This window comes from Lonchura striata, chromosome 31, assembly GCF_050655825.1.
Source record: "Lonchura striata isolate lonStrDom1 chromosome 31, ASM5065582v1, whole genome shotgun sequence".
In the NCBI taxonomy this organism is placed as follows: Eukaryota; Metazoa; Chordata; class Aves; order Passeriformes; family Estrildidae; genus Lonchura; species Lonchura striata.
Window position 1 is genome coordinate 4,906,902 of NC_140733.1, and position 17,731 is coordinate 4,924,632.

Below are 17,731 nucleotides of genomic sequence, written 5' to 3' on the forward strand. Positions count from 1 at the left end.
TCCGAATCCCGGTCCCAGTCCCGGTTCAGATCCTGGCGGGGATCCCGGTCCGAGCCCCGGTCCCAGTCCCGGTCCCGATCCTGGCGGGGATCCCGGTCCGAATCCCGGTCCAAATCCCGGTCCCAGTCCCGGTTGAGATCCTGGCGGGGATCCCAGTCCGAATCCCGGTCCCAGTCCCGGTCCCGATCCTGGCGGGGATCCCGGCCCCAATCCCGGTCCCAATCCCCGTGCAATCCCCGGTGCCTTCCCGGGGCCAAACCCCTCTGAGGATCCCAGAGCGAGCCTGGCTGCGAGCCCGGGCGGGGATCCCGCTCCAAATCCTCCGGCGCGCCGCTCCGCTGCCGCTCCGCTGCCGAATCCCGGGGCGACGCTTCACCTCCGCCGGTCCCGTCCCGCCGCCGGTCCCGGGCGCTCCAACCGCGCCGGGTCCCCTGGGGCAGCTCCGGCTGTGCCCCGAGGCGCCGGGGAGGGGTCCCGGGCTGTGCCCCGAGGCGCCGGGGAGGGGTCCCGGGCTGTGCCCGCTGTGCCCCGAGGCGCCGGGGAGGGGTCCCGGGCTGTCCCCGGTGGCGGCGGCGGCGGCAGGTGACACCGTCGGGCTGCAGGACGAAGCCGCGGTGACAGTGGCAGGCGAAGCCGCCGTGGTGGTTGAGGCACATGTGGTGGCACACGGCGGCCGTGCGACATTCGTCCCTGTCCCCGCAGCCGCCCGCCGCCACCGGCCCGAATCCCAGCGGGCACGGGGCGGGGGTCGGCGGCGGGACCCCCGCGTCCGCCCCCGCCGCCGCCGCCGCCAGCAGCGCCAGCAGCGCCAGCAGCGCCAGCAGCATCGCGCTGCCACCGCCGCCTCCTCCTCCTCCTCCTCCTGTCCTCCTCTCCTCCTCCTGTCCTCCTCCTCCTCCTCTCCTCCTCCTCTCCTCCTCCTCCTCCTCCTGTCCTTCTCCTCCTCCTCCTGTCCTCCTGTCCTCCTCCTCCTCCTCCTCCTCCTGTCCTCTCCTCCTCTTCTCCTCCTCCTGTCCTCCTCCTCCTCCTCCTCTCCTCCTCCTCCTCCTCTCCCCCTCTTCCTCCTCTTCCTCTCCTCCTCCTCCTCATCCTCCTCCCCTCTCCTCCTCCTCCTTCTCCTCATCCTCCCCTCCTCCTCATCCTCTCCTCATCCTCTCCTCCTTCTCCTCCTCCTCTCCTCCTCCTCCTCCTCCTCTCCTCCTCCTCATCCTCTCCTCCTTCTCCTCCTCCTCCTCTTCCTCCTCTCCTCCTCCTCCTCCTCATCCTCTCCTCATCCTCTCCTCCTTCTCCTCCTCCTCTCCTCCTCCTCATCCTCTCCTCCTCCTCATCCTCCTCCTCCTCTCCTCCTCCTCATCCTCTCCTCCTCCTCCTCCTCCTCCTCCTCCTGCGGGGGATGGGGGCACAGCCAGACCCGCCCCCCCCTCCAAATCCCAAATCCCAAATCCCAAATCAACCCAAACCCGGCCAAGGGCGGCCCCGCCGCCCCCGCCCTCCCCAAATCCCAAATCCCAAATGCGGCCCCATCACCACCCCCGGCTCTCCCCACCCCAAACCTCAAATCCGACCCCACCCCGTCCCCACCCTCCCCGCAAATCCCAAATCCCCAAATCCCAAATCCCCAAATCCCAATCCCGGCCCCTTGCCCCACCCTCCCCACAAATCCCAAATCCCAAATCCCAATCCCGGCCCCACCCCCCTCCTCCCCGCCCCAAAATCCCAAAATCCCGAACCCGGCCCCACCCCCCCAAATCCCAATCCCGGCCCCTTGCCCCACCCTCCCCGCAAATCCCAAATCCCAAATCCCCAAATCCCAAATCCCAATCCCGGCTCCACCCCCCAAAATCCCAAACGCGGCCAAGGGCGGCCCCTCCCCCGCCTGGGACGTTTGGGTGACCCCGCCCCATTTTTGGGGACCCTCCCCCCAATTTTTGGGATCCCAGGACAGCCCCACCCCCCCCACCTTACCCAAAATGACCCCAGGGTGACCCCGCCCCCATTTTGGGGACCTGGTGACCCCAAATTGACCCCAGTCCTGTCACCCTGACACTGTCACTGCCACCCTGTCACTGTCACTGGTGTCACCTCCTGTCACCCTCACCCTGTCACCGTGTCACCTCCTGTCACCCTGACACTGTCACTGTCACCCTGACACTGTCACCAGTGTCACCTCCCGTCACCCTGACACTGTCACCATGTCACCTCGTGTCACCCTCACCCTGTCACCAGTGTCACCTCCTGTCACCCTGACACTGTCACTGCCACCCTGTCACTGTCACCGGTGTCACCTCCTGTCACCCTGACACTGTCATGGTGTCACCTCCTGTCACCCTCACCCTGTCACCGTGTCACCTCCTGTCACCCTGACACTGTCACTGCCACCCTGTCACTGTCACCGGTGTCACCTCCTGTCACCCTCACCCTGTCATTGTCACCTCTGCCATTGTCACCGTATCACCCTCATCATCACCGGTGTCACTGTCAGCTGCGTCACCACCACTCGTCACTGCCACCCCCTGTCACTGTCACCCCATCACTGTCACCCCATCTCTGTCACCTGTCAGTGTTATCTCTGTCAGTGTCACCTCTGTCAGCGTCACCTGTCACTGTCCCCCCATCACTGTCACCCCATCTCTGTCACCTGTCAGTGTTATCTCTGTCAGTGTCACCTCTGTCAGCGTCACCTGTCACTGTCACCTGTCACTGTCCCCCCATCACTGTCACCTCTGTCAGTGTCACAGTGTCACTGTCACCCCATCTCTGTCACCTGTCAGTGTCACCCCATCACCGTCACCCGTCAGTGTCACCGGTGTCACTATCACTGTCACCCGTCAGTGTCACCGGTGTCACTATCACTGTCACCCCTGTCAGTGTCACCCCATCACTGTCACCCCTGTCACTGTCACCCCATCACCGTCACCCGTCAGTGTCACCGGTGTCACCCCCTGTCCCCGCCGTGTCCCCTCCCCCTCCCGTCCTCCCCCAAACCAAAACTGGGGGCTGCAGTGGTGGGGGAGGGGCTTTACTGGGGGGTGACAGTGGGGTGACAACGGGGGGTGACAATGGGGAGTGACAACAGGTGACAGCGGGGTGACAGCGGGGTGACACTGGGGTGACAGCGGGTGACAGCAGGTGACATCGGGGTGTCCCCTCAGGACAGAGGCCCCAGGGTCCCGTAGAGCTGCACCAGAGCCTCGCTGAGGGAGGGGCCCAAATTCCTGTTGGGGGGGTGAAGAAAGGGTTAAACCCCCCAAAAAATCCGGGGGGACCCAAAATCGGGGGGGGGGGGGAAGAAAGGGTTAAACCCCCCCAAAAAATATGGGGGGGACCCAAAATCGGGGTGGGGGACAACAGGAGTTTGGGTTCTCCAGGATTTGGGGTTCGCAGGATTTGGAGATCTCAGGATGTGGGAAGCCCCAGGATTTGGGAATCCTCAGGATTTGGGAATTCCCAGGATTTTGGGGTTCCCAGGATTTGGGAATTCCCAGGATTTTGGGGTTCCCAGGATTTGGGAATTCCCAGGATTTTGGGGTCCCAGGATTTGGGGTCCCCAGGATTTGGGGGTCCCCAGGATTTGGGAATTCCCAGAATTTTGGGAATTCCCAGGATTTTGGGGTTCCCAGGATTTTGGGGTTCCCAGGATCTGGGGATCTCAGGATTTGCGGTTCCCAGGATTTGGGGGGGGGGTTCCCAAGATTTGGGGTCCCCAGGATTTTGGAATTCCCAGGATTTGGGGTTTCCAAGATTTGGGGTTTGCAGGATTTGGGGTTCCCAGGATTTGGGGGTTCCCAGGATTTGGGAATTCCCAGGATTTGGGAATTCCCAGGATTTTGGGGTTCTCAGGATTTGGGGTTTCCAGGATTTTGGGGTTCCCAGGATTTGGGGTTCCCAGGATTTGGGGTTCCCAGGATTTGGGAATTCCCAGGATTTGGGGATCTCAGGATTTGGGGTTCCCAGGATTTGGGAATTCCCAGGATTTGGGGTTCCCAGATTTCGGGGGGTCTCACCTCTGGGCGGGGCCGCAGCTCAGCCCCCTCAGCACCTCCCGGCACTTTTGGGGGTCCTGGGAGGGGCCCAGGGCGGCCAGGAGGCTGCGGGGGAGGGGCAGAACTCAGGGGACCCCCCCCAAAAAAAACTCCCCCCCAAAAAATACCCAAAAACACCCCTGAGACCAAACCCCCACCCCAAAAACCCCAACCCCCCCCCCGAGACCGGACCCCACCCCAAAAACACCCATAAAAACCCCCGAGATCCGACCCCCACCCCAAAAACCCCAACCCCCCCCCCGAGACCGGACCCCACCCCAAAAACACCCATAAAAACCCCCGAGATCCGACCCCCACCCCAAAAACCCCCAAAAAACCCCCGAGACCCGACCCCCACCCCAAAAACCCCAAACCCCCCCCCGAGACCGGACCCCAGCCCAAAATTGCCAAAAAAACCCCGAGACCCGACCCCCGCCCCAAAAACCTCCCGAGACCCGACCCCACCCCAAACCCCCCCCCCAAAAAAACCCCAAAAAACCTCCCGAGACCTGACCCCACCCCAAAAACCCCCCAAAAAAACCCCGAGACCCAACCCCCAGCCCAAAAATCCCAAAACCCTCCCCGAGACCGGACCCCAGCCTAAAAATCCCAAAAAAACCCTGAGACCCGACCCCCACCCCAAAACCCCCCAAAAAAACCCCGAGACCCGACCCCACCCCAAAAACCTCCCGAGACCCGACCCCCACCCCAAAAACCCCTAAAAAAACTACCGGGACCCGACCCCCACTCCAAAAACCCCCAAAAACCCCCCCCCGAGACCGGACCCCAGCCTAAAAATCCGAAAAAAACCCTAAGACCCGACCCCCACCCCAAAACCCCCCAAAAAAACCCTGAGACCCGACCCCCACCCCAAAAACCCCCCAAAAAGACCCCCCAACCCCCGACCCCCCCCATCCCCCACCCTCTGGACCCTCCCTTCCCCCTCCCCTTTTTGGGGACCCCCAGACCCCCCCTGCCCGACCCCCCCCGAGACCCCCGGCACCCCCCAATACCCCCGAGACCCCCGGGACCCCCGGGACCCACCCTGGGACCCCCGGACCCCCCCCGGGACCCCCAAGACCCCCAGGACCCCCCCCGGGACCCCCGGGACCCCCGGACCTGGCGGGGGTGGGGAAGCGGCGCTGGACGGCCCCGGCCCGGCCCCCCCCGAGCCCCCGGAGCTGCAGCAGCTGCCGGGCGAACACGGCGCCCACGGTCTGGGGGGAAAACTGGGGTGAGGGACCCCAAAATCGACCCCCGACCCCAAAATATCCCCCCGACCCCAAAATATCCCCAAAGGACACAGCGCCCACGGTCTGGGGGGAAAACTGGGGTGAGGGACCCCAAAATCGACCCCCGACCCCAAAATCCATCCCCAAAGGACACGGCGCCCACGGTCTGGGGGGAAAACTGGGGTGAGGGGACCCCAAAACATCCCCGACCCCAAAATCGAGCCCCGACCCCAAAATCGACCCCATAAAGGACACAGGTCTGGGTTTGGAGGGGGAAAATTGGGGTGAGGGGACCCCAAAATCGACCCCCGACCCCAAAATATCCCCCCGACTCCAAAATCCATCCCCAAAGGACACGGCGCCCACGGTCTGGGGGGACAAAAATTGGGGTGAGGGGACCCCAAAATATCCCCCCGACCACAAAATCGAGCCCCGACCCCAAAATCCCCCCAAAAAGGACAAAGGTGTGGGTCTGGGGGGGCAAAAATTGGGGTGAGGGGACCCCAAAACTCCCTCGAGCCCAAAATTGACCCCATAAAAGCCCCTCCATGGGCTGGGTCTGGGGGCGGTAAAAATTGGGGTGAGGGGACCCCAAAACTCCCCCAGACCCCACAAAGGACACGGCGCCCACGGTTTGGGGGGGACAAAAATTGGGGTGAGGGGACCCCAAAACATCCCCGACCCCAAAATCGACCCCAAAAATGACACAGCCCCTCCCCCACCCCATTATTTCCCCTCCCCCACCCCAAATTTCCCCTCCCCGACCCCAAATTTCCCCTCCCCCACCCAATTTCCCCCCCCCAATTTTCCCCTCCCCGACCCCAAATTTCCCCTCCCCCTCCCCAAATTTCCCCTCCCCCACCCCAAATTCCCCTCCCCCCATTTCCCCTCCCCCACCTGGTTCTTGCCCCCCCCCTCCCGCAGGCGGGGGAGGGGCAGCAGGGCCAGGGGGGTCCCGGGGGGCTCGGGGGGGCCTCGGGTGGTGACGCCCCCTCCCCACGACCTCAGCCGGCGGCCCTGGGGGGGGGGAGGGCTCAGGGACCCCCAAAATTCACACCCCAAAATTCCCCCCCCTAAATTTCTCATTTTTCCCCCCAAAATTCCGATTTTTCCCCCCAAAAATTCTCATTTTTCCCCCAAAAACTCCCCTCCAAAGTTCCCCCCAAAAAAATCCCCCCAAAAATTCCCCCCAAAAATTCCCCCCCCAAAAATTCCCCCCCAAAAATTTCCCCCAAAAATTCCCCCCAAAAAATTCCCCCAAAAGTTCCCATTTTCCCCCACAAAATTCCCAATTTCCCACCCAAAAATCCCCCCCAAAAAATTCCCCCCCAAAAATTCCCATTTTCCCCCCCGAAAATTCCCAATTTTCCCCTCAAAAATTCCCATTTTTCCCACCCAAAAATTCCCAATTTTCCCCCAAAAATTCCCATTTTTCCCTCCCAAAAATTCCCAATTTCCGCCCAAAAATTCCCATTTTTCCCTCCCAAAAATTCCCAATTTCCCCCCAGATTCCCCAATTTCCCGCTCACCCCGAATCTCCTCCTCAGCTGCTCCCCCAGGACCCCCAAATATTCGGCCGCGTCCTGGGGGTCCCGGGCTCGCGCCACGAAGAGACCGTCCCGCACCTGGGGGGGTCTGAGAGCCGGGACCCCAAAACACCCCAAAAACACCCCAAAAACCCCCGGGACCCCCAAAAACAGCCCCGGGACCCCAAAAACCCCCGGGACCCCAAAAACACCCCAAAAACACCCCAAAACCAGCCCCGGGACCCCCAAAACACCCCAAAAACAGCCCAAAAACAGCCCGGGACCCCAAAAACACCCCAAAAACAGCCCAAAAACCCCCGGGACCCCAAAAACAGCCCAAAAACCCCCGGGACCCCAAAAACAGCCCCGGGACCCCCAAAAACAGCCCGGGACCCCCAAAAACAGCCCCGGGACCCCCAAAAACAGCCCGGGACCCCCAAAACAGCCCCGGGATCCCCAAAACCACCCCAAAAACAGCCCGGGGCCCCCCAAAACACCCCAAATACAGCCCGGGGACCCCCAAAATACCCCAAATCCTCCCCGGGACCCCCAAAAAGAGCCCCGGGAGCCCCAAAAACCCCCGGGACCCCCAAATCCCTCCTGGGACCCCCAAATTCCCCCAGGACCCCTAAAGCCTCCCCCCCCCCAAGACCCGGATTTTGGGGAGGGGTCTCTGGGATTTGGGGAGGGGTCTCAGGGGGTGTCTCTGTATTTTGGGGAGGGGTCTCTAATTAGGGGAGGGGTCTCTAATTTGAAGGTGTCTCTAATTAGGGGAGGGGTCTCTCTCTAATTAGGGGAGGGGTCTCTCTCTAATTAGGGGAGGGGTCTGTAATTAGGGGAGGGGTCTGAAATTAGGGGAGGGGTCTCTCTGTAATTAGGGAGGGGTCTGTAATTAGGGGCGGGGTCTGTAATTAGGGGCGGGGTCTGTAATTAGGGGCGGGTCTGTAATTAGGTTGGGGTCTGTAATTAGGGGCGGGTCTGTAATTAGTGGCGGGGTCTGTAATTAGGGGCGGGGTCTCTAATTAGGGGCGGGTCTGTAATTAGTGGCGGGGTCTCTAATTAGGGGCGGGGTCTCTAGGGGCGGGGTCTGTAATTAGTTTGGGGTCTGTAATTAGTTTGGGGTCTGTAATTAGGGGCGGGGTCTCTAATTAGGGGCGGGTCCCTAATTAGGGGCGGGGTCTGTAATTAGTTTGGGGTCTGTAATTAGGGGTGGGGTCTCTAATTAGGTTGGGGTCTCTAATTAGGGGTGGGTCTGTAATTAGTGGCAGGGTCTCTAATTAGGTTGGGGTCCCTAATTAGTGGCGGGGTCTGTAATTAGGGGCGGGTCTGTAATTAGGTTGGGGTCTCTAAATTAGGTTGGGGTCTGTAATTAGTGGCGGGGTCTCTAATTAGGTTGGGGTCTGTAATTAGGGGCGGGGTCTGTAATTAGGGGCGGGTCCGTAATTAGGTTGGGGTCTGTAATTAGGTTGGGGTCTCTAATTAGGTTGGGGTCTCTAATTAGTGGTGGGTCTCTAATTAGGTTGGGGTCCCTAATTAGGGGCGGGTCCCTAATTAGGGGCGGGTCTGTAATTAGTGGCGGGGTCTGTAATTAGGGGTGGGTCTGTAATTAGGGGTGGGTCTCTAATTAGGTTGGGGTCTGTAATTAGGGGCGGGGTCCCTAATTAGGTTGGGGTCTGTAATTAGGGGTGGGTCTCTAGGTTGGGGTCTCTAATTAGGTTGGGGTCCCTAATTAGGGGCGGGGTCTCTAATTAGGTTGGGGTCCGTAATTAGGTTGGGGTCCCTAATTAGGGGCGGGGTCTGTAATTAAGGCCGGGTCCCTAATTAGGGCGGGGTCTGTAATTAAGGCCGGGTCCCTAGTTAGGGGCGGGGTCTGTAATTAAGGCCGGGTCCCTAATTAGGGGCGGGGTCTCTAATTAGGTTGGGGTCCCTAATTAGGTTGGGGTCCCTAATTAGGGGCGGGGTCTGTAATTAAGGCCGGGTCCCTAATTAGGGGCGGGGTCTGTAATTAAGGCCGGGTCCCTAATTAGGGCGGGGTCTGTAATTAGGTTGGGGTCCCTAATTAAGGCCGGGTCCCTAATTAGGTTGGGATCCCTAATTAGGTTGGGGTCCCTAATTAGGGGCGGGCTCTCCGTACCTGGGCGCTGGCGGCCGCCTGCCGCAGGCTGCGGGGGGGGAGGGGCAGCGCCTGCCCCTCCCCCGGCTGCTCCAGCAGCAGAACCGGGAAACGCAGCCCCGAGCGGCGCAGGCGGAGCTGCGGCACCGGAGCGGAGCGCCTTACACCAGTACGGACCGGTACGGACCAGTACGGACCAGTACGGACCAGTACGGACCAGTACGGACCAGTATGGACCAGTATGGACCAGTACGGACCAGTACGGACCAGTATAAACCAGTACGGACCAGTACGGACCAGTACGGACCAGTACGGACCAGTATGGACCAGTACGGACCAGTATAAACCAGTACGGACCGGTACGGACCAGTATGGACCAGTACGGACCAGTACGGACCAGTACGGACCAGTACGGACCGGTACGGACCAGTACGGACCAGTGCGGACCAGTACGGACCAGTACGGACCGGTACGGACCGGTATGGACCAGTATGGACCAGTACGGACCAGTATGGACGAGTATGGACCAGTATGGACCAGTACGGACCAGTACGGACCAGTACGGACCAGTATAAACCAGTACGGACCAGTACGGAGCAGTACGGACCAGTACGGACCAGTACGGAGCAGTATGGACCAGTACGGACCAGTACGGACCAGTACGGAGCAGTATGGACCAGTACGGACCAGTACGGACCAGTATGGACCAGTATGGACCAGTATGGACCAGTATGGACCAGCTCATCTCCGTAACCTCCCAGTTACCCCCCAGTCCATCCCGGTTACCTCCCAGTGCAGCCCAGTTACACCAGTACAGACCAGTACGAACCAGTGCAGAACAGTTCGTCCCTGTTACCTCCCAGTAGAGACCAGTTCATCCCAGTTCGTCCCAGTTACCTCCCAGTGCATCCCAGTCCAGCCCAGTTACCTCCCAGTCTGTCCCAGTGGGCCCCAGTCCCCTCCCAGTTCCCTCCCAGTCCCCCCCAGTTCCCCTCCAGTTCCCTCCCAGTTCCTCCCAGTCCCTCCCAGTCCCTCCCAGTCCCCCCCAGTCCCTCCCAGTCCTCCCAGTCCCCCCCAGTTCCCCCCCAGTTCCCCCCCAGTTCCCCCCCAGTCCCCCCCAGTCCCTCCCAGTCCCTCCCAGTTCCTCCCAGTCCCTCCCAGTCCCTCCCAGTCCTCCCAGTCCCCCCCAGTTCCCCCCCAGTTCCCCCCCAGTCCCCCCCAGTCCCTCCCAGTTCCTCCCAGTCCCTCCCAGTTCCCTCCCAGTCCCTCCCAGTTCCTCCCAGTCCCTCCCAGTTCCTCCCAGTCCCCCCCAGTTCCCTCCCAGTCCCCCCAGTCCCCACCTTCTGCTCCCGGTACCGCCCGTCCCGGATGCTGTTCCCCAAATCCGCCGCCGATTTCCGCTCCACCACCACGTCCAGCACCAGCTCCCGGGGGGCGTGGCCTGGGGGCGTGGCCATAGGGGTCACACCGGCCCCGCCCACTCCAAACCACGCCCACCGAGCCACGCCCACCCACACCCACTCCTAGGGCGGGGTCAACCCAGGCCACGCCCACCAGCATGGCGCCCAAAGGGGTGTGGCTTAAACGTGGACACGCCCACCCGTGGGGGTGGAGCCAGCATTGGCCACGCCCCGGTGACACGCCAATCATGCCTGGCCACGCCCCCTCTGACCACGCCTATCACACCTGACCACGCCCCTCCGTGTTATGGGCGTGGTCTGAAACTGGCCCCGCCTATCACGCCTGGCCCCGCCCACTCAACTTCATGGGCGGGGCCTGGACCTGGCCACGCCCCTGACCACACCCAATTTCATGGGCGTGGCGAGGAACTGGCCACTCCCCCTCTGAACTCGGCCAATGAACGGCTGAGGCGCCCTGAGGGCGTGGCCACCATGTCTCCACCCCTCAGGGGGCGTGGCCACCACATGGCCCCGCCCATGAGTGACAACCACATCCAATGAAGCAGCACGCCCAGCTCTGGGGGCGTGGTCACACAGGCCACGCCCACTCAGGCCAAGCCCAGTTCTTGGGCGTGGTCACACAGGCCACGCCCACTCCAGGTACCACACCCAGACCTGGGGGGTGGTCCCCCAGGCCACGCCCACCCAGGCCACGCCCCTCGGCCACACCCAAACCATGGGCGTGGTCACACAGGCCCCGCCCATCCAGGCCACGCCCCCTCTGCCACACCCACCCATGGGCGTGGTCACACAGGCCACGCCCACTCCAGGTGTCACGCCCAGCCCTGGGGGCGTGGTCACACCGGCCCCGCCCACCCAGGCCCCGCCCCCGGCCCCGCCCACCTGCGGGCGGGTCCCTCTCTCGCGCCACCCAGAGGAAGTCTCCGACCGGGAGGCGCCGCAGCAGCACCGGGACCCCCCGGGAGCGCAGCAGGGCCGGGAGCCCCCCGGACGGGCTGGGGACAGCGGGGATGCGTCACCGGGGTGGGGACAGCGGGGACAGTGGGGACAGCGGGGACAGCGGGGGGATTGGGGACTGCGGGGACAGCGGGGACAGTGGGGACATTGGGGACATTGGGGACACTGGGGACAGCGGGGGGATTGGGGAAGTGGGGACACATCATGGGGGTGGGGACATTGGGAACATTGGGGACATTGAGGACATTGGGGGATTGGGGACACTGGGGACAATGGGGACACTGGGAGGATTGGGGACATTGGGGACAACGGGGACACATCACGGGGATGGGGACAGCGGGGGGATTGGGGACAGTGGGGACATTGGGGACATCAGGGACAATGGGGACACTGGGGGGATTGGGGACATTGGGGACATTGATTGGGGACATGGGGGACACGTCATGGGTGTGGGGACATTGGGGACAGTGGGGACATTGGGGACATCAAGGGGAACTGGGGACATTGGGGACAATGGGGATGTTGGGGACACGTCATGGCGGGGATGGGGACACGGGGCTCACATGGGGTGACACGGGGGTGGTGACACCAAGGTGACACAGGGGTGACATGGAGGTGGTGACATAGGGGTGGTGACACCGAGGACACAGGGGGTGACCCAGGGTGGCCCAGGGTGACCCAGGGTGACACCGGGGGATGACACGGGGGTGGTGACACCGGGGGGGTGACACAGGGTTGGTGACATGGGGGTGGTGACAGGGATGTCACCCGTGGGCCTCGGTGACGTCGGCGCACAGGACGATGTCGAAGTGGCCGGGCTGCAGCTCAAAGTCCCACTCGGGGTCACACCTGGGGGACCCCAAATCCAGCCCGGGTGACCCCCGGGCTGAGACCCCCCCAGAGTGTCCCCAAATGTCCCCAACCCCCCCGAAGTGTCCCCAAAGTGTCCCCAAAGTGTCCCCAAAGTGTCCCCAAATCCCCAAAGTGTCCCCAAGCCCCCCAAAGTGTCCCCAAAGTGTCCCCAAAGTGTCCCCAACCCCCCCAAAATGTCCCCAAACCCCCCAAATATCCCCAAATGTCCCCAAAGTGTCCCCAAACCCCCAAATGTCCCAAACCCCCCAAGTGTACCCAAATGTCCCCAAATGTCCCCAAATGTCCCCACCCCCCCGCGCTCACAGGGGGGGGGAGGGGGCGCAGTTCTCGTCCTGCTCCGCCAGGGGGCGCTGCGGGGGCGGCGAGGACCTGGGGGGGGGAGGGGAGACATGAGGGGGCCTGGGGGGTCCCGGGGGGTCCTGGGGGGGTTCCTGGGGGTCCTGGGGGGATCCCGGGGGGTCCTGGGGGGGTCCCGGGGGATCCTAGGGGGGTCCCGGGGGGTCCTGGGGGGATCCCGGGGGGTCCTGGGGGGGTCCCGGGGGGTCCTAGGGGGGTCCTGGGGGGTCCTGGGGGGGTCTTGGGGGGGTCCCGGGGGGTCCTGGGGGGTCCCCGGGGGTCCCGGGGGGGTTCCTGGGGGTCCTGGGGGGGTTCTGGGGGGGTCTCAGGTGAGTCTGGAGGTCCGGGGGGGGGGTCTCAGGGGGTCCCGGAAGTTTCCCAGGTGAATTTGGGGATCCCGGGGGGGTCCCAGGTGAATTTGGGGATCCCGGGGGGGTCCCAGGTGAATTTGGGGATCCCAGGGGGGTCCCAGGTGAATTTGGGGGTCCCGGGGGGGTCGCGGCCATACCGGGGGGCGCAGCCGCTCCTCTGCTGACGGCCCCGGCGGGGGAGGGGTCCCGGAGCCTCCTGTGGGGGGGAAGGGAACCGGGGGGGAGGGAGGGGGGGTCAGCCCCAGCCCCACCCCCTCCCCCTCCCCATTTGGGGGTGCCGGGGTGGGGGAGGGGCGGGGCCGAGGGAGGGCGGGGCCTTCGGAAGCTCCGCCCCCGGGAGGGGCTCAGGGGGAGGGGCTTGGGGTCGGGAGGGGGAGGGGCAGGAGTCGGGACCCCTCCCCCACCCCCCACGGGTGGCCCCTCCCCCCCACAGGGCTCAGGGGGAGGGGCAGAGATTTTGGGCGTGGCCTCTCCCGCCCCTCCCCCCTCCCCATAATTTTGGGGGGGTGGGGGAGGGGCGGACTCACCGCGGGCGGGGCTGGGGGAGGGGCTGGGCAGCGCTCCTGCCGCCGGGGGGGCGTGGCCGGGGGGCCCAGCTCTGCGGCATGCAAATGAGATGCAAATTAGTATGCGAAACTGACCCCACCGACGCCACATCTGTGGATGCCCCGCCCACCAGCGGGGTAAAGGGCGGGGCTAACACAAACCACGCCCCCTGATACATACATTGGCCACGCCCACCGGTGAAAGAAGAAGGGGCGTGGCCACCACAGGCCACGCCCCCTCCCCATCCATTTAGGCCCTGCCCACTGTGGTGGGAAAGGGGGGCGTGGCCTGTGTTAGCCCCGCCCCTGTCACAATCTTGTGGCCACACCCACCCCAGCCCCGCCCACCGGTGGCGGGAAAGGGGCGTGGCTAACACAAAACCACGCCCCCGCCTCACCCTCTTGGCCCCGCCCAGGGGTGGAAGAAAAGGGGCGGAGCCAACACAAGCCACGCCCAGTCACACCCTCCTGGCCACGCCCACCCAAGGCCCCGCTCATTTGTAGAGAGGGGAAAGGGGCGTGGCTAACACAAACCACGCCCCTCCACGCCCTCATGGCCACGCCCCACCCACATATGGAGAAAAGGGGCGGGACTAACACAAGCCACGCCCACACCCAGCCAATGCCCATTCAGCCCCGCCCATTTGTGAATGAGAAGGGGCGGGGCTAACACAAGCCACGCCCCCATGTCACGCCCAACCAGTGCCCCGCCCGTTGTGGAGGGGAAAGGGGCGGAGTCAACATAAGCCACGCCCCCTGTCACGCCCAACCAAGTGCCCGACCCATTGTGGAGGGGAAAGGGGCGGGGCCAACACAAACCACGCCCCTTATACCCCTCTTGGCCACGCCCACCCTCTAAGGGGAAAGGGGCGGGGCTAACACAAGCCACGCCCCTTACACCCCTCTTGGCCACGCCCACACTCTAAGGGGAAAGGGCGGGGCCAACACAAGCCACGCCCCTGCCACTCTCGTGGCCACGCCCACCCAGGCCCCACACACTGGGGAATGGGCGGGGCCAACAAAGGCCACGCCCCTGCCACTCTCGTGGCCACGCCCACCCAGGCCCCACACACTGGGAAGGGGCGGGGCTAGCACAGGCCCCGCCCCGAGCCCCGCCCACCCCGGCGGTGCTGGCTCAGCCGTTGGTCGAGGCGGGCGCAGAGGGCGGGGCCGAAGTGCTGCAAGATGGCGGCGGCGCGGCCGGAGCGCAGCGGCAGCGGGTACCGGGAGAGCGAGCGCAGCGCCTGCGGGGAAACGGGCCAACATAACCCGGGGGGGCCCCAATACCCCAAAATAATCCTGGGGGGCCCCAAAATACCCCAAAATAATCCTGGGGGGGCCCCAAAATAATCCTGGGGGGCCCCAAAATAATCCTGGGGGGCCCCAAAATACCCCAAAATAATCCTGGGGGGGCCCCAAAATACCCCAAAATAATCCTGGGGGGCCCCAAATACCCCAAAATAATCCTGGGGGGCCCCAAAATAATCCTGGGGGGCCCCAAAATAATCCTGGGGGGCCCAAATACCCCAAAATAATCCTGGGGTGCCCAAAATAATCCTGGGGTGCCCAAAATACCCCAAAATAATCCTGGGTGCCCCAAAATAATCTTGGGGTGCCCAAAATACCCCAAAATAATCCTGGGGGGCCCCAAAATACCCCCAAATAATCCTGGGGGGCCCCAAAATAATCCTGGGGTGCCCAAAATAATCCTGGGGTTACCCAAAATACCCCTAAAATACTCCTGGGGGTGCCCAAAATAATCCTGGGGTGCCCAAAATATTCCCGGGCTGCCCAAGATATTCCTGGGGTGCCCAAAATACTCCTGGGGTACCCAAAATAATCCTGGGGTGCCCCAAATAATCCTGGGGTGCCCAAAATTACTCCTGGGGTACCCAAAATACCCCTAAAATACTCCTGGCGGTGCCCAAAATAATCCTGGGGGTGCCCAAAATATTCCTGGGGTACGTAAAATACACCTGGGACCCCAAAAATCGCTCACCCCGGCACCCCAAAACATACCTGGGACCCCAAAAAACCCCCCTGGAGACCCCAAAATCGCCCCCCTGGGCACCCCAAAATACTTCTGGAGACCCCAAAACACACCTGGGCATCTCCAAAATACACGTGGGCACCCAAAAATCGCCCACCTGGGCACCCCAAAACACACCTGGGCACCCCAAAATACTTCTGGAGACACCAATACACACCCGGGCACCCCAAAACACAGCCGGGAACCCCAAAATAACCCCCCTGGAGACCCCAAAATCGCCCCCCTGGGCACCTCTAAACACACCCGGGCACCCCAAAACACAACCGGGCACCCAAAATAGACCCCCTGGGGACCCCTAAATCCATCCAAGGACCCAAAAAAACACCTGGGAACCCAAAATCACCCACCCGGGCACCCCAAAATACACCTGAGGACCCCAAAATCTACCCGGGAACCCCAAAATCACCCACCTGGGCACAAAAAAATACTTCTGGAGACCCCAAAACACACCCGGGAACCCCAAAACACACCTGGGCATCTCCAAATCCACCCTGGAGACCCCAAAATCGCCCCCCTGGGCACCTCTAAACACACCTGAGCACCCCAAAACACACCCGGGACCCCAAAATCGCCCCCCCGGGCACCCCAAAACACACCCGAGAACCCCAAAATCGCCCCCCTGGGCACCTCTAAATCCATCCCAGGACCTCCAAAACCCCCCCCGGGCACCCCAAAATCCCCCCGGGCACCACAAAACACACCTGGGCACCCAAAATCGCCCACGTGAGGAGCCCTAAATCCATCCCAGGACCTCCAAAACACACCCGGGAACCCCAAAATCACCCACCCGGGCACCCCAAAACACACCCGGGAACCCCAAAAAACCCGTCCCCGGGGAACCCAAAATCGCCCCCCTGGGCATCTCTAAACACACCTGAGCACCCCAAAACCCCCCCGGGCACCCCAAAACACACCTGGGACCCCAAAATCGCCCCCCTGGGCACCTCTAAATCCATCCCAGGACCTCCAAAATCCCCCCCCGGGCACCCCAAAAAACCCCCCCGGGAACCCCAAAATCGCCCACCCGGGCACCTCTAAACATCCCCAGACACCCCAAAACACACCCGGGACCCCAAAATCACCCACCCGGGCACCCCAAAACACACTTGGGACCCTAAAATCGCCCCCCTGGGCACCCCAAAACACACCTGGGACCCCAAAATCGCCCCCCTGGGCACCCCAAAACACACCCGGGAACCCAAAATCACCCACCCGGGCACCCCAAAACACACCTGGGACCCCAAAATCGCCCCCCTGGGCACCCCAAAACACACCCGGGCACCCCAAAATCGCCCACCTGGGCATCTCCAAATCCACCCTGGAGACCCCAAAATCGCCCCCCTGGGCACCTCTAAATCCATCCCAGGACCTCCAAAACACACCTGGGCACCCCAAAAAACCCCCCGGGGAACCCAAAATCGCCGCCCTGGGCACCTCTAAACACCCCCGGGTCCCCCAAAACACACCCGGGGACCCCAAAACACACGTGGGCACCCAAAATCGCCCACGTGAGAAGCCCTAAATCCATCCCAGGACCCCCAAAACACACCCGGGAACCCCAAAACACAGCCGGGAACCCAAAATCGCCCCCCTGGGCACCTCTAAATCCATCCCAGGACCCCCAAAACCCCCCCGGCCCCCAACCCCCGGCCCCCCGCTCGCGGCGCACCCTGCCGTAGGCGGCGCGGGCCCGGGCGCTCCGCGCCTCGCGGCGCCACTCGCGGATCCAGCGCGCGAACAGCGCGTTCGGGCTGCGGGCGGCGGCCATGGCGGGGCGGGACCGGGACCGGGACCGGGACCGGGACCGGGACCGGGAACGGGAACGGGACCGGGAACGGGACCGGGAACGGGAACGGGACCGGGAACGGGAACGGGAACGGGAACGGGAACGGGAACGGGACCGGGAACGGGAACGGGACCGGGAACGGGACCGGGAACGGGACCGGGACCGGGAACGGGACCGGGAACGGGACCGGGAACGGGAACGGGACCGGGAACGGGAACGGGAACGGGACCGGGAACGGGAACGGGACCGGGAACGGGAACGGGAACGGGAACGGGAACGGGAGCGGGACCGGGAACGGGAACGGGAGCGGGAGCGGGAGCGGGAACGGCCCCGGGAGCGGCCCCGGGCTCCGGAGCGCGCTCGGCTGCGCCGGGCACCGACACTCCGCCCCAGCCCGGAATTGTGTTAAAAACCGGAATTGTGTTAAAAAAACCGGAATTGTGTTAAAAAACCGGAATTGTGTTAAAAAAACCGGAATTGTGTTAAAAAAACCGGAATT

The 17,731-nt window shown here is 63.2% G+C and overlaps 1 protein-coding gene across 1 annotated transcript; it reads right to left on the reverse strand.

Moving 5' to 3' along the window:
- Nucleotides 1-3,003: 3,003 nt before the first annotated feature.
- Nucleotides 3,004-17,674, reverse strand: MUS81 (MUS81 structure-specific endonuclease subunit). Its single transcript, XM_085563799.1, has 14 exons — nucleotides 17,116-17,674; nucleotides 14,517-14,640; nucleotides 13,379-13,449; nucleotides 12,989-13,047; nucleotides 12,448-12,513; nucleotides 12,040-12,120; nucleotides 11,197-11,309; nucleotides 10,234-10,334; nucleotides 8,915-9,031; nucleotides 6,784-6,879; nucleotides 6,152-6,271; nucleotides 5,142-5,239; nucleotides 4,005-4,088; nucleotides 3,004-3,215 (listed from the first exon to the last, which is right to left on the reverse strand). Exons 1-14 carry the CDS (start codon nucleotides 17,212-17,214, stop codon nucleotides 3,149-3,151), a joined length of 1,296 nt encoding a protein of 431 aa, XP_085419925.1. The 5' UTR covers nucleotides 17,215-17,674; the 3' UTR covers nucleotides 3,004-3,148.
- Nucleotides 17,675-17,731: the final 57 nt, after the last annotated feature.